We start from the raw sequence: 15,790 nt of genomic DNA on the forward strand, positions 1-15,790 counted from the left end.
AAAGGCAGAATGCCAAATTAGAGGTACTGCCACTGAACTGAGCTTAATGGAAAATTATATACACCTGCTAACACCACTGTTAGAAAGTCCATGTGCTGTAGCTGAATGAATGACACAGGCTTGTCACAGGTGTAGCTAAAAATGATAAAATCTTCACCTCTCATTGTTGTACATGATTCATGAAAGGTCTTTCATGCCAAAGTGCAATGTCATTGTACAAACAGCATGCAGCAGGCAGGTCCCAAAACAAGAGGATATGCTGCCTACAAGAGTAAATAAATTCCTACCTATATGGAAGAAAAATTTCCTAAGGGCAGTTTTAGAGAGTTTGATTTGTTTGATTTTTACTTTCCGTTTTTATAAATAGGCCATCTTAACTGTGTAATAGCTGAATAGGACTGAAATATGGATCTGATGTATTCTGATGTGAAGTACATCCCTACGTGAGCCTGATCTATTTCTACTGAATTCAGTGCTGTGGTTCGAGATAAGCTTGGGTGGAAAAGAGAGGGATTTGACCCCATTACTGGGTTTTTTCCCCTGTTTTAAAAGGACAAAGAGCTGATTTCAGCATTATGCAATTCTAGTGATTCTAGGATTTACTGTAGTTCCCAGCTGGTGCTTCACTTGTTTTTACAAATATTGCCCCAACTTCCAGCTTTTTCCATGTCTTGGATTTTTGCTGGCATTTTGTAACTTAAGAATTAAAAATTCCAAACCAGGTAAAAGAGGGGCAACCTCCAAATGCTCACATTTAGTTTAAATATGTCGGGTTTTCCTATTCTGCCCCCCCAGCTTCTGCATCTTCTGAGCAATACTGAGTTTCCTCTCATCATAATGGTTTTCCCAATTATCAGAGAACAGGATCAGCAATAGAACAACCCTCCCAGTTGCACTTCACAACTACAAGAACTGTATATATAATTAAATAAGTTTTCTAGTAATTTCTAGGAAAAAGATACTTGCCTAAAAACATTAGGTCTAGCCCTCTAGCCAGATAAAACTGCTTTACATCCTTCTGTTTCTGCAAAGAAGCCTAATGCTGTCAGGCCCCGGCTCTGGCTCCAAATACATTTCTTCAGCACCGGTGGTGGCTTAGGATGTCCCTGTCCCTGCTCTCCTGGCTTCCCCGTCTCTGCACAGCTGTCGGTGTGGCTTGTGATGAACCAGATCCGGGAATCAGTCTAGATGGACAGCGACCTGGGTTTCTTTCAGCTGTGTCATTCCTATAAGGACGGTGGCTGTGAAAACTAGCTCATTCAGCATTGCCACTTAACCTGAAGCTGTAGCTCTGGACAGTTCAGTATCATTAACTTCACAGATTTTGTGGTTGTACAAGGTAAAATTTTAGATGTTTCTGGGCTGCCTGTCTTTGAAGATTCAGCAGAGATCCATTGTGTGGATCAAAACAAAGTCTCAACACATTTAAAAGAAGGCTTATTTCAAATTTGCATTAAAATTTCCTGAGCTTTACCCTCTGAGCAAAGTGGAAACTGTTGCCCATCTCAAAATACATGGAATTCTGTCCATGTACAGGGACAGCAATGGAATTGAATCTATCACTGCTTTCTAGGAATGAAGATTGGTGTGAAAATCATCCTAACAACTTCTACAGGACAAGATATCAAGTCTAAACATGAAAGAGAAGGTTTCCAGTATCTGTTAAAGAGCTGAAGAGCCTGCTTTAAAATAGGTGGTTGCTTGAATAAAATGTTGCATGCTAAGCCAGTGAGGCTCTGCTTAAGGTCAGTCAGGGGTCTGTTTGCCGCATGCAGCATAATTTTAAGTGGAAATTTTGCCTAAGCACAGATGAAATGCTGGGCTTCAAGGGAACACATTATCCTTAGAGAACACAAAATAACACAGCATAAGGAAAAAGTCCACTGAAACTTTTTTTTCAGAGACACCAGCTGCAAAGCACTGCCTCCAAATAATTATTCGTGACCTATTGCAAATCTACTAGTCATCGGAGTGCTTCAAAACAAGAAATAACTAGCTCAGCTTTTCCAAAGAAAAGAAAATTCACTAGAACTTTTCCAGTTATTACGAACACCAGATGATTCATTGTATGTTTTCATGTCAGTCTTTACAAAGAAGTATTTTGTAGTGTGAAGAAGGACTGTGTGTTGTAAAAACGATGATCCAGAACTAAGAAGGATATCTACCCATGACCTGAGCCCAGATAATGAAGTGTCTCATCCACATTAGTAAAACATTAACAGAGGTTATTGGTTGTCATAGTAAAATCAGAGGCTGCACTGAATGTAATTTCATTTACAGACGTTCAGAAAATTGACATCACGGCTGCAAGAACATATAAATAACCAGAACACTGCGCTCTGATCGACCGCAGCAACATCTCTGAAGGGAACATTGTACAAGCTCGCTCCTCTACAGGCACAGCAGAAACTGGATTTTGTAAAGTATACTAAGAAGCTCCTTTTTATAAAGCAGTTCTGAGAACGCCTGAGAGATTTTTCCTCTGCCTTTAAGTGTGTTTGCCATTTCTTTAAAAAAGCATGTGCACAGGAGGTTGTGCTAAGTGCCTGGGAACCACTCTTATCCCCCTGGCTGTGCTATGTACACTTGCTAACATTTTATTATTTTTCCCTGGAGGAAAAGTGGTTGAAAACAATCTGCATATTACAGACGAGGTTTGGTACTTCGGAGGGATCTTGGGATCTGGTGTACTGGTGAGTACATAAATTTAGACATTGTCACCTTTCCACCCCCAGCATGACTTTTCATTGTTGAATTTCCTCAGTACCTCAAATGCAGGTTCCAACACTGCAAATTCTTTTATAAGCAAAAAAGTTACAAGTCATCCAACTGTTTTGCAATAACTAACTTAATTTAGTGATAAGGAAAAAAAAGACATAGAATGATTATATTTAAAAGCAAATGTAACTTGAATTCATGCCAATTCAAACCATATTTCTGTTATTGTAGATGATCTTTCCTGCCTTGGTATTTTTGGGCCTTAAGAATAATGATTGCTGTGGATGCTGTGGTAATGCGAGCTGTGGAAAGAGGTTTGCGGTAAGTGAGAGGAAACATGGCAAAAAAGTAAAAGCTAAATTGTTACTGATATATGTATCTTCTGTCCAGAGCGCAGGACACAAAATCCTGCTATTTGTCTGAGTGCTGGAAAGCAGAAATAGCAGGCTGTTAAAACTGTGGATGCCTTTGATGTTGTGCCACAGGTATCACAATGGTACTGCCTTGTTGTATTTTGCTATCACAGTTAAAACTAATTTCTGACAGATCTTCACTTCGTGTTGCAGAGCATTACAGTTCCTCTCTTTAGCCATTTTTTGTTGGCAGTTTTAAAAATTATTCTGATGCTTGGGCACTACATTCCCAGTTCACAGTTCACTGGGAATGAGATACACACAATAGGATGTATCTCATTAGGTTCACAGGAAATTTCAGGTTGGAAGAGACCTTGGGAGGTCACCTAATCCAACCTCCTGCTCAAAGCCAGGTAAACCAGGCTCCACTTTCAATGGATAGCTTCCTTTCACAACAGAAGTGAAAATTTTCAAATGGATGCCGCACTAGTAAAAATTTTAAGCATTTTAGTTTAAAAATGAGATTAGAGAAAAAATAAATCTATTTCTACTAGGAAAGTCTGTCCTTTTGAAATAGTTTGGCTCAAGTAGATCATTACACTTTTTATAAAGGAACAGGTTTTCAACTGAAAAAAAAAAAAAGGAAAAAAATAGGAAAAAAAATGATAACTGATGTTAACAAGGAGCCTTCCCCACTCTCTTGATGCAGCCCCAACAAAGCAGGTGGCAGTGCGAGGTGTGGGGATGGAGCCAGGCACATCTCTTCCCCACACTGTACATCCATTTTCTGTTAGTGCTGAACACCTCCTGTTCAGGTTTGAGGCCCACGTGTAAGCAGGCAGCTCCCGACCCACCAGCGCGTCGCTGTCGCCCGCACTCCGCAGTGCTGCTGAGCAGGCCGTGGCCGCAGATGAGTGAGTGCTGGCCACGGGGCGGGTGCGAGCTGAGCCCCATGCGCCCACCAAGCCGGTGGCACCTCGCTGAGACCCACCCGAGGGTGCAGCTGACAGAGACCCGTCACAAGCACCGAGTACACCCTGACGAGACGGTCCTGGTGCCCTTCTGCAGCATGGCTGGGAGCTGAATTTGCTCTTGTATGTACAGAAACACCACTGCTGTGATGTCTGCTACATAAATAGGATGGTTAAATCAGACCCACCAGATATGTCAACATACAAATGCATGTCAACGCTCAATCAAGAGCCTTGTGATGTCTGAGTAAAAGCTCACAGACCTGAAAGTATGTCTTTTTTTCCTCCACCTTTTCCTCCACTTTGACCCAACGAAAGACACTACCTCTGCCTACAAACTATTATGGCTACAAGTGCTTCAGAATTCAAGCAAGGCATTAGCTTTTGCATGACTTACATATTAGTATATATGAAAATGCTGCAACTGAAAGCCAGAAAAATAAAGACATCCTGTCCAATGCACTCCAATTGTGCTATTAGAGCGAATGAGGCCAAGTACCTGCGAGGAGATAAAGTCTAACAATATGAAACCTGAAGGGGAGACTCAGGAGGGAAAACCAGAAATACCTGGTGCAAATATGACCAAGATACTACAGCTAACTTGTAAAGAGTACTGTAGTTGGTTTTTTAATGCCTTGAGTGATCCAAGACTTCAGTCTTGCTTATAATATCTCGAGAAAGACATTCACTTCGGTGAGACACAGGACCCTGAACAGCAGTGAGGTCTGCTGGATAAATCCTGTCTGAAGGGGAGGAGTGCCACCTTCTGCAGCAGTATCCACCCCTTCCGTCTGCAGCAGACGGGGCTAATGCATTTAAAGCTTCTAAATACCAGTGCAGGTATGTGCTACACATTTATTAGGTAATGGTAATTGCAAACTAATATATTTTAGCTGTTCAGGAGCCAACTATTGTAAAAGCTTAATTTAGGGAATGTACATTCACATTAACAGGGTACATTTCATTGTTTGAATGAGAACAAAAATAACATTATTTTTCTCTCATCAGATGTTTTCTTCTATAATATTTGCTGCAATTGGAGTCCTGGGAGCTGGATACTGCTTTGTTTTGTCAGCAGTAGCCCTCAACAGAGGCCCTAAATGCTATACTGGAACACAGTGGACCTATCCTTTCCAGGATGGGTAAGACAAGAGAATCACAAAAATAATTTCTACACATTTTAAGTCTGTGATATGATTTAGCTTCCAAATCTGTTGTATAAAAATGGGACTTACCCTATTTGTCTAAAACACAGAAGGTCTTAGAAGAGCCAGCAATGCACGGCAATACTAAATAATGTTCAAGAGCATGGATGTAAAGAATAGCAAGTACAATCAAAACTACTGAGTTTCAAAGGAGCCAGTAAAGAGAAATGCACAGCCTTCTAGGTTATTCTTGGGATGATAAGCAGTACACGAGGAAAATTTCACCTAGGTAAATAACAGTGACATATTGAAATGGTATTCAAATGATTAATGTGCCATTTTTATATTGCTTATGGAATTTGGAAGTTGTCTGTTCCTCACACTCTGCAACTCGTGTGTTTGTTGTCATCTAGACTTACCATGTTCAGCAGGGTGGTGTGGAGAACACAAAACCCAGCAATCCAACTGCTCGGGGCTGAAGCCAGCAGAGGTTCCACAGAAAACAGGGCACAGTGTGTTACCGAGGAGAGTAGGTGTGATCAGAAGAGACTGACCCCTCACCACCTGAGCATCTTTATGCAGTCCTCCTCAGTCAAGAGTGACCTTGCAGCATTTCTTGCACAATACACCACAAAACTATAGTTTAGGTTGAAAAGAAAAAAAAAGGAAAAAAGAAGTATAATGTTGTATGTTACACATTATTTGTTCATGGGACAGTGAGGGCTGACTTAAGGCTTTGGTCTAATTCTGGCAGTCTTTGGAAAAATATGCTCTGTTTCAAACATAATTTTGGTTGCAGACAAGGAATCACTTGACAAGAACACAGGAAACAAAACAGCATAAAGAATGTGCAGAGGAAACAGAGTAAGTGGTTAAGCAGTTAACAAATCGAAATGTGAAGGGAAAAATTATGGAAAACATTTTACCTAATACTGCCATTCTTCAGATGAGGCATCTAGAACAGCAAAGGTTGTTCTTTTCTGCTCAATGGGGAGAACACACATGTGCACACACACACAAAAATCTAATACTGTAATTAAGTGAAATCCCAGTGTTTCTGCCAAGGAGGAGTTCTGGGAGACCCCATGGGCCCCATATCTGCGGGTGCTGAGAGCCAGCAGGTGTCAGCAGGGCTAATGTCATCTTTGTAACTGTTTTGTTCCCCCCCCCAGGAATTACCTCGCTAACCACACATTGTGGAGCACGTGTCAATCACCTGAAAACATCATCCCGTGGAACTTGACCCTCTTCTCCTTATTGCTGGTCATGAGTGGGATCCAGGTAGTGCTCTGTGGCATTCAGGTGGTGAACGGCCTGTTTGGAACAATCTGTGGGGACTGCAAATGTTGCGGATGTTGTGGGGTGAGCAACTGATGGTTTTCTTTCACTATTTTGTGTACTGGTAATAGTTATCTATACACCTGACCAGCTGACAGTCCAAAAAACTACACTAGCTTTCGTTCAGCACCACGATTGTGTTTTCTAAAGTACAGATGAAACCTGACAAGAGTTGCCAGGTGCTGAAAATATAATCTCAGTCCGTATTTATGGGGCTTATGTGAGAGCTTCCCATAGCCACTGGGAAATAAAAACCTTTGAAAGTCACCGGAATAGTAGCCACTAAATTACCTCCATGTTTTCATTCTTCTAGGGAGATGGAACTGTCTAAAGAATATGAATATTGCAGACAACCCTCCTTATCCTGGGAGGCTCCCTTCTGCAGCTGCTCCGTAACACAGCCCTCGGATGAATCGCCTCTGGCTAAGAAGATGAGAATGATGGGCACTTCCCCCACTAACATTATGAAGCCCTGACTCCCTTTCCAGCCTTCCTGAAACCCCTCATCATGGAATAAAATAAGTGAAATTCAACTCTGGCCTCAGTGATACATTGTGCAAGATGATAAAAGAAATTATTTTAAAAACTCTTTAGAAACAGCTGTCTCTCCCACCTGTTCTGGTGGATTCCTAGGGAATTTGAGAGTATCCTTTATATCACCACCCACTGATGCAACCATCTTACATCTACTCTTTCATCTGTGGTTAGCAGCTGTCCTGCACCTCATCTCGCATTTGTCTTGTTTTATTTATACGAATCCTTTGGGAACATGGAATGTTTCTCATCAGCATTCAACAAAGGGATGGGTAGCTGCATAGTGTACAATTTTTGTATATTAATAAACAGAACACATAAATCTTTGTGGGAGACTTGGGATAATAAATAACAAACAGGAAGCTATGATACCTAAAACCAAACCCAATGGGTGTCTCATGAGTCAAAGCCCAATTACACAGTGGTTTTCGACCGTGAGCTGGTACACAGCAGATAGCGAGACAAGGCCCGCAGGTTCCACCCTGTGATCCGGGCTGCACTCACACCTTGCCCTTGGGCTGCACTGAGCAAGTGTGCACCAACCACAACCAACAGCTCTGTGGATCCAGCACTTTAAAGTGCCAGCAACAGTGTTCCTAAATCCATTAGTTAGGGCTAACACCTGAGGCTCTCCCCTAGCATTTAATTTCAAGGGAGTCACACTGAACTCCAGTGTCAGTGCTGCCGTAGCTGGAGATCACACTCTGTGGTTTTACTGAGCGAAGCATCCAGTGAAACCAGGGAGAAGGACTGATCATAGATTGCTGTAAAGAAAAAGATACAGTGGGCCCGCGGTACTGGAAGAGAAGTCACAGGTAAAGAGAGTACCATGGTAGAGAGGAACAGAACAATGGCAGCAAGAGAGAAAACACGAATGGGGAGAACTGAAAGTGTTCAAATAGACCAACCTGAACACCACACTCTGTTTTAGAGTGTACAAGTGTCAACATATATATATACACACATATACCGATATAGAAACCCTAGTAGCCTAAAGAAAAGATATTAGTATCATTTGTAAAATCATAGAGATGCACATGTCATCTGAAGCTTCATTATTCACCCATAAAAACTGGCTGCTCAGTGGCTGGTCAGTCAGGGTGCTGAGAGCATGGCAATTTTGACATTGCGTGGCATTGCTTCAGCTGAGAGTTTACATAAAAACCCCCACATAGGTTATTTAACAACCCAGATTACAACATGTGGAGCATGTGCATGTAGTTTTGAGCCCACACATTTCAACCTCAGCCTGACAAAACTGGTACCCCTGCACGGCTAAACTATACAGAATTGGAGCTCTCGTTACTCATTGTCTCCAATAGACTGCAACAAGATGGCACATTAACCATGGCACAGCATCACCCATCAGGGAATGCTGCATTATTTAACCAGCAACTCTTCACAAAAGGTTCGTTTCTAAAATTAGGAAGTAACATACACAAAATTAAAAGACATCTGCTCGGCCAAGAACAAAGGATGTTTTCTAACATTCTAGTCTTCAATGTTCATCAACCCCGGTTCAAAACTCTGGCTTCCCCTTCGCGGCTTCTGCGTTACTGATGGTGTAACCAGAAACAAGGCAAACAACGGCAAACCTGGAGCAACCTCCTGCCTGCAGAGGGGAGACTTTACCCCTGAGGGCAGACACTGGCCTCACAGTGATGCACATGAATAAAACCCCTCATAAAACGCCTCTGAAGCTTTTTCTTGCCGAATTACTTTTTCACTGGGACAGGACACCCTTTATCTGAAAACACAAAAGCGCTGCCCACACCACGGGCCTTCTGACAGACTCCTTCACCCGGGAAGCAGCACCATCGCCCACCTGCCGCTGCGGGACCCTCTGCTGAAGCACAGATTGCTCCGCCGGGGGACCCGGACAGTCCAAACCCAAACAAATCGTTAGCAGGCGCTGAAAAACGCACCATTAACCTCCTTATTAACTGTGCCAGCTGGTCAATGCCATCACCTGGAGACTGCCGGCAAAGGCCTCACCATGCCCGTGCCGGTGGGCCCGGCCCGCAGCGCGCCCTCCCGGGGCAGCCCCCACCGCTGGAGGCTGCAGTCCCAATTATGTGAGGGAATGATTCAAGGAAGAGTATTAAAATTAATAGTAGCAGTTGGATTGGGTCCTGCATCACCCATGTCATGTTCCATGGCAGTGAAGACCAGACCCCCAAACACAAGCCCATGTTTCGGTTTCATGTCTTGTTCCAAGGGAAGACAACAGGTCATTTCTTAATGCAGAGTTTAAGAAACTTCTTGTGTAAGGGATCAGACTGAAAACAAGGCACTATTCAAGTCCCCAAAACTGAACTTAAGAGCAAATGGACTTGGTGCTAACCCTTCCGCTTAGAGATAATGGCATTACACATACTGTGCAAAACATCTGCATTTGTTAGTGAATTATGCATCACAAGGTGCCACTAAAAGAAACAAGTAATGGTGGCACTGGTGAGCACATTGCAAGTATTACGAGTAAAACTAACCACCACTAACAGCCATAACAACTACTAATAAACTGATACATAACGGTAAAATAACCCATCGCATTTGCTAAGTGCTAAACATTTAATGGAAAATGTATGTCTTTTGCACACAATAGTATGTTTGTACCTTTACTCCAAGCAGCGTTACACAGCTCCCTGGCACACGCATACTAAAATCCTCCAAAGAAAAAGAAGAAAAAATTTAATAAACCAATATGCATCCAAAATTTTTAACTTCATTTATATTTGTTTTTCATGTACAAGATCAAAGAAATAATTAAAAAAAAAAACCAACCAAACAGAATCAAACTCTGGATACAACAGTTTGATCTGATTGCTTTTGATACATACAATCTGTTGAAAGGTACTCAAAATTAAAAACAAATGCTCACACAATGTCATATGACAAAATGAAAAAAAAGTAAATAAAAAAGTTTAAGTACTAGCATGTACATAGATGTAGTATATTAGGAAACAAATTTATTTGAACACCCATATTTTTCTGTATTTAAAATAGACATTTTAATCCTTCCCCCAAACAGCATTTATTGTCAGAAAGTCAAACCCAATCCCTCCCCAAGTTACATTCTAACAGTATTACCAGAATACAAACTGTAAATAACAACACCCCATTACTTCTGTATCACCAAGACTTACGTGTGCCACCCTCAGTGATGGTCAACAGTAAAACTGTCTGCTGGCACATTTATTGTATTTCTACAAGTAGACAGTGTACATTTAGTAAAGTAAATGTTCAAAACTTGAAATAGTACAGTGAAATATTGTCAGCAATAAATTTAGTGTCATAAGAATTACATATGCTTTGAATACTTAGAAGTTCTGCCATAAGCCTGTTTAAAGCCAGAAATTTTTAAAAAAAGATAACTTTAAAAAAGAGATTTTGTTGCTGCTGCATTTTGTCTGATACATCCTCCTCTCCATCACAAAAATGAAAAGGAAAAGCTTACAGCGTAAAGAATCACTCTTAACTTAACCATGATTTGGTTCATCACTGAGTAAAGATCTGACCTAAGATTCTGGCAGTTGTTTTACAATGGAAGTTTCGTTTCACATTGCACCCTCCTGTTCCAAATCTGCTGCTGGTTTATTATGGAAATAATATGGAAACATAGTTTCTGGGTTTTTTACCTCTTTAAAGTTTTTGAACCAAGACACTTAACTACCTAAAACATCAATGAAAGAGGAATCAAGTTTGTAGCTTCCCAATTCCAATAAACATCTCACGTGGCTTTACTGGAAAGCTGCACCGGTGTCCCCTGTGAGAAGTGTGGCCTTCAGCGGGCGAAATCGGGGCAGCCTCACACCGGCTGAGGACTCGCTCGGCTTGGAAGATCTTTTGGTATGACAAAGCTTAAATCTGCAATAGTACAGACTTACTAGCAGATGAACAGACTGAATTTTCTAAAGAGAATCTACTGATGAGCTGTATTGACTGAATCCTGACAGAGCTCAGACCTGCAGCTGCTGGGGATGTTCTAGCACCAATGGCGTTCAGTTTGTCAGGCCCCTTACGCAGTGCTGACGCGTTGGCATCACTACTAGATGCCAAAAAAATCTCCAATTCTTTCACCAAAGTCAGTCATGTCACTAAAGAACAAAGTCTTAGGACCACCTGTTTTTCATTTAGGCTGCCAACCTGAAGAAATCCTTAAAAGAGAGAGATTCATCATAATTACAGTAATATTGGTCAGCCCTGCCAGGTCCTCTCTTAGTTGAAAAGAAATTTCTGATATCTCAACAGTTAGCACTAGCAAAAATAATAAAAAAAACCCAACAAATAACCCCTCCAAAAGAATAAAAGAAACACAATGCCCATTCAGTAATTAAATTCTGTGCAGACACAATTCTGCTGTCACATCTCGTTTTCTATTTTAAAAAAACCCAAAACATAAAAAGAGCTACTTTTCCCTGTGTAATAAAACTTCATAGACTGTAGGTCTTTGCCTTTCACCTCTTTTTTCAAAATTTCAGTGTGTGTGCTTTTCATTTTCCATCTTCTGATACCACGTACAACCCAGCAGTTCCTCACTGATAAGGTAGTTAATTGTATCATGTTCTCCCATTACGTTTTTTACTGAACACTGGTGATTCGTTTCTGTGCATTCCTATCTGCAGCCACCCTTCCTGACAAGGTCTAAATTTGTTACATCATCGTTTGCCTTCCAAACCTACTTCATATTCCCATCACTTCATCTCTGACCTTTTCACCTACCTTCACTCCACCAGATGGAAAAAAGTCTTTAGAGATCAATAATCTGGTGCATCAGTAAGATTTTGTTAAGTGTTACTAGACCTGGCAAACACACATTTACACAGTGCTACATCTCTTCCTCTCTCTACATAGCCTGGATTAAGCTTAGAGAAAAGTTTTAATGCCTTTCATAAAAAGACATATTTTTCAATATAAAAAGCTTAAATTCATAGATTATAAATAATATCATTTCAAAATATTTAAGAATTTTAGGACTTCATTTGCATTTCAGGGGAACCGCAAGCTTAATGTCCTTGATGCCTTCTCAGTCCCAAACCTCTGCTAAGGAAGTGTTTGTAGGATCTACTACAGGGAGACACCCACAGAACACGCCTCGTGTCCTGCACACCCCCTGCTACAAGTGAAAGACTTAAGAGCTAAGCAGCTTTACCAGACAAGTTACAGCACTGCCTGATAAAAGCCACCACCTTTTTCCATGTATACAACTACATGTATTTTGACACTGTCAGTTAAAAACATTACTGAAAACAGTATGAGCAAGTTTTTTTCCACTACATATGACATTAACAAGTTGTGCCTCGTTTTTCAGACCTGATTTTAAAAGCATGTTCTTGCATTTATTCCCACAAATTTTATATATATAAAAAATTGTTTGTTCATGTGTTAAGTTACAAAACTGTAGTGCTTAATATAATAAACATCAAAATCTAAGATCTTTTAAAAAAATGCTTGTTTATAATACATTGCTTTGTTTTTAAAAGGCAGCAGTCAGTACCAGTTTGGTTTATTTTGCAACAATACTGTAGTGTAAAAATGTTGCTAAACAATTCTGGTACTTTCAGATTGGAAGTATTTATTTTCCAAAACCTATACAGTAATATACTGAAAAAAGAAACTGCAATAGTACTGTTTGTGCCTTCACAAATATATAGTGAGAATTATTATGGCTGATATGGATCAGATTAGATCTGTATTCCATATAGCACAGTTAGTTACTAAGAATGAAAAAAAGATTTTTAAAGCTTAAGTAAGTTGATAAAAAAAGCTTCTGATACTATTGCCATAAACATAGTAATAAAACCGCTCTCGTGTCCTGATGCTGTGCACATTTTTTGAACGAAGTGACCTCGTAGTTAGCTTTTGTGATTCCTGAAGGGTTTGTGATGTTAATCAATACCTAGGAGATCAGTCAGGGACATGCACAAACACCACCCACTTTCTGTCAAAGTGAAATATTTCTGCCTGGTCTGAAAAGGTAAAGAAGTATAACAGATATTTTAAGTAGTGTGTTTTTTAAAGAGGAAGAAATACATATGCATATATGTGTGTGTGTGTGTGTATATATATATATATATATATATATATATGTATTTTATATTTTAATTAGTGTCAATCAAATCCAGGCAGAGATTAAACTGACCATAAAGAAGATGTAACAAAAGTCATTAAGGCAGTAAGGTGTATCTCTTGAGGATTTTCAGATATTCTACCTCTATCTCAAGAGGAAAAAGAAATGTTGAATTGCATCGTAGGCCCAACCAGCACTGAATGATTACAGCCAGGTAAGGAAGGGCTCATTTTTGTTGAGTACTGACTCTACATCGTTGAGGATGGGGATCAAGTCTTCTGACTCTAGAGTCCCAAGGTCAACGTTTGTTCCTGGAAGACAGTCGAGGAAATCAGGGAAACGTGTCTGTTGTGGATTTATGTTCATTGTTGTCTGTGCTATAGTTTCTCCTAGGAAAAGTAAAGAAGAACTTCTGAAATACCAAACTCTTCTTGTAGGCAATTTAAAACAACAATTGATATAAAAATTAGACTCCCCCTTTCCCATACATGTTTGTGAGCATTCCTGTCCTCTACAAACACTATCTCAAAACCAAATCTGCTTGCAGAATGCATATTCTTCTAAGAGTTAATTTCTTATCCTTGCTTTGCTCTCAAAAGTACAAAAGGCCCTTTCCAGCAGTGTTGGAAGTAATCGACCTCTGACCTTCCACTCGGGAAGTACAACTGTTCAGAGTTCACTGGTCTGCACAGGGAGCCATGCCACCCATGCTTAGGTAAACCCTCTCACCTGCTCTCGGCACAAGGGCCAGTGCTGTCTATGGGGAGTAACTGAAAAAAGTGATTTTCTGCAGTATTATATTACTTTCTTCATAAATTAATAATAACAAGCATGGAAAACTTTAATAGAGAAACCTTTCACTCTTTGCGTCATCTAGAACTTCTGATGACTTCCAAAGGACATTTAGGTGAGGAAGTGCTGAGAATTTCCCTGTCTGGAAAAAAAGTTGGTTTCCTAGTAATTTATTTGAGTATTTTAAACACCAGGAGGATGCGGATATAAAAATAAATACAGACCAATACCTAAACTAGCTAAATACATGCTGTTTGAAGGCAAAACCAAGTTTGCCACTGTAAGAGACTTATTAATGTGACTGATTTCCCAGAGTTATAAAACGCAGTGATTTGTACCAAGAATGTAGCCTAAGACCAGGTTTTTACTACTCCTACCTACAAATTAAGGCTCACATTTTCCAACTTAATTTGTTTAATATCAGTCTAATGTAAAAGGGTAGAATCTGGATCTAAGTTAAAGCTGAGAATCTTCTAGGCACCAAGTACCTTTCAGGCATTTTTCCCCACAGTCTCAAGCCTGTTTTCTTGCACAGAAAAGCGAGAGATGACCATTCAGTTATGCAATTATAAAATATTACTGGTTATATCACAAAGTTATTCATATCATATACTTTAAGCTAAATCAGAATATTCTACCTGTATCCATCTCATCTACATTGCTGAGGAAATCTTCAGGTGTCGTTGGTATACTGTAGCATCCCAATCCCAAGCCACTGTCTGTACTCTGTTCCCTGGAATGGTACGGCCCGCTGGAAATTGAAACATGAAAAAGCCTCAGTAATGACGTTCTGGCAGACAGAGTCCTTGATCATGGTCCTTGAAAAACGACAGCACAGCCAGTTAGATATTAAATACTGAGTCGTTAAGCCTCATTGTCAACTGTTGGCCACTAATGTGGTCATGCTCTATCAGTCCAAATATAGAGCAACTGAAGTGGGATCACTCTTAAATTCTGAAATACACCTGTATATGTAACTCTCTGGGCAAAACCAGTTCTGATAGCCTTAAAACCCTGAGTTTCTTTATACTTAGGTAATGCACCTATTCTACCTGCAGTTTCTACATACACCTACAGTACAATTAAAACCACCTGTTACCATTTTCTTGGTTTCTCTAAGCTTCCTTCTTGAAGTATAAACCGAAAGATTTCAGGTCAGCCACCCAGCCGTACTCTGTTCACAGTGAGCACAAAAGAAGATGATACAGGAAACTACTTTAGAAAGACAGCTTTACAGGTGTAGAGAAGGCAACAGATCCAATTGCCTAATGAACTTGCCTGTTCAAGAAAGGGTCAGATCCATTATTTGTAATAGGCCTCATGTCTTGTGCCATGGCAGGTGAACTCACAGCTGTCTGAACTGGGACCATGTTCTCTGGGTCCATGGGAAGTTGTCTGCATAGAGCAGCTTCCTGGAAAGGCAAAAAAATACAAGGGAAGGGTTATTCCAACAGATCAGAAGCCCTGCAGTCTTGTAACAAGCAAACATGTAATATGTACACACCATCTTATTTAGGGCAGTAATTCTAAGCAGCGTAACTGAAGCCTGTTTGTTCACGCTGGTGTGAAGAAGCCATGATGTGGACAGGCAGCATCTGTCCTGCCCACCCGCGCTGGGCTGGCTTACAGCACTGCAGAGCCACCAGAGCCACTGCAAGCCAGCCCCACCGTCCGGCCAGCGGGCAGATGTGCTTGTGCACCTTCTGATCAGCTCCACACCAACCCAGAGACCCTGTCTGCCTGTTCATATGAGCCTCCCTCTTTTTGCATGATGCCGATCACAAAATGCTCACATCAGTGGCTCTGGGGGCAGAGCTGTCACAGTGGCAGCTCCAGTCAGGAGCAGAGGCAGGCAGGCAGCAGAAAGTC

The 15,790-nt window shown here is 40.8% G+C and overlaps 2 protein-coding genes across 2 annotated transcripts in view; one reads left to right on the plus strand and one right to left on the minus strand.

Moving 5' to 3' along the window:
* The first annotated feature begins 2,359 nt into the window (after positions 1 to 2,359).
* TM4SF4 (transmembrane 4 L six family member 4) lies at positions 2,360 to 7,058 on the plus strand. The gene is made up of 5 exons (XM_026855354.1): positions 2,360 to 2,693; positions 2,950 to 3,039; positions 5,051 to 5,184; positions 6,360 to 6,549; positions 6,839 to 7,058. Exons 1-5 carry the CDS (start codon positions 2,520 to 2,522, stop codon positions 6,854 to 6,856), a joined length of 606 nt encoding a protein of 201 aa, XP_026711155.1. The 5' UTR covers positions 2,360 to 2,519; the 3' UTR covers positions 6,857 to 7,058.
* A 3,631-nt stretch (positions 7,059 to 10,689) lies between these two features.
* Positions 10,690 to 15,790, minus strand: part of WWTR1 (WW domain containing transcription regulator 1) — a 32,959-nt gene continuing 27,858 nt past the window's right edge. Inside the window, exons 4-6 of the mRNA XM_026854939.1 lie at positions 15,200 to 15,333; positions 14,560 to 14,672; positions 10,690 to 13,518 (exon numbers count right to left, since the gene is read on the minus strand). Of these exons, the coding sequence (XP_026710740.1) occupies positions 13,334 to 13,518; positions 14,560 to 14,672; positions 15,200 to 15,333 (432 nt within the window). The 3' untranslated portion in view covers positions 10,690 to 13,333. The remainder of the gene's footprint in view (positions 13,519 to 14,559; positions 14,673 to 15,199; positions 15,334 to 15,790) is intronic.

The sequence above is a fragment of the Athene cunicularia genome (genome assembly GCF_003259725.1).
Source record: "Athene cunicularia isolate RWA chromosome 9 unlocalized genomic scaffold, athCun1 chr9_part1, whole genome shotgun sequence".
Taxonomy (NCBI): domain Eukaryota; kingdom Metazoa; phylum Chordata; class Aves; order Strigiformes; family Strigidae; genus Athene; species Athene cunicularia.

Excerpts from the sequence above, each read along its gene's own strand:
- TM4SF4 (XM_026855354.1), top strand. The coding sequence starts at position 2,520 with ATGTGCACAGGAGGTTGTGCTAAGTGCCTGGGAACCACTCTTATCCCC. Across the intron at positions 2,694-2,949 it reads TCTTGGGATCTGGTGTACTG|ATGATCTTTCCTGCCTTGGT; the intron begins GTGAGTACATAA and ends CTGTTATTGTAG. Across the intron at positions 5,185-6,359 it reads ACCTATCCTTTCCAGGATGG|GAATTACCTCGCTAACCACA; the intron begins GTAAGACAAGAG and ends TCCCCCCCCCAG.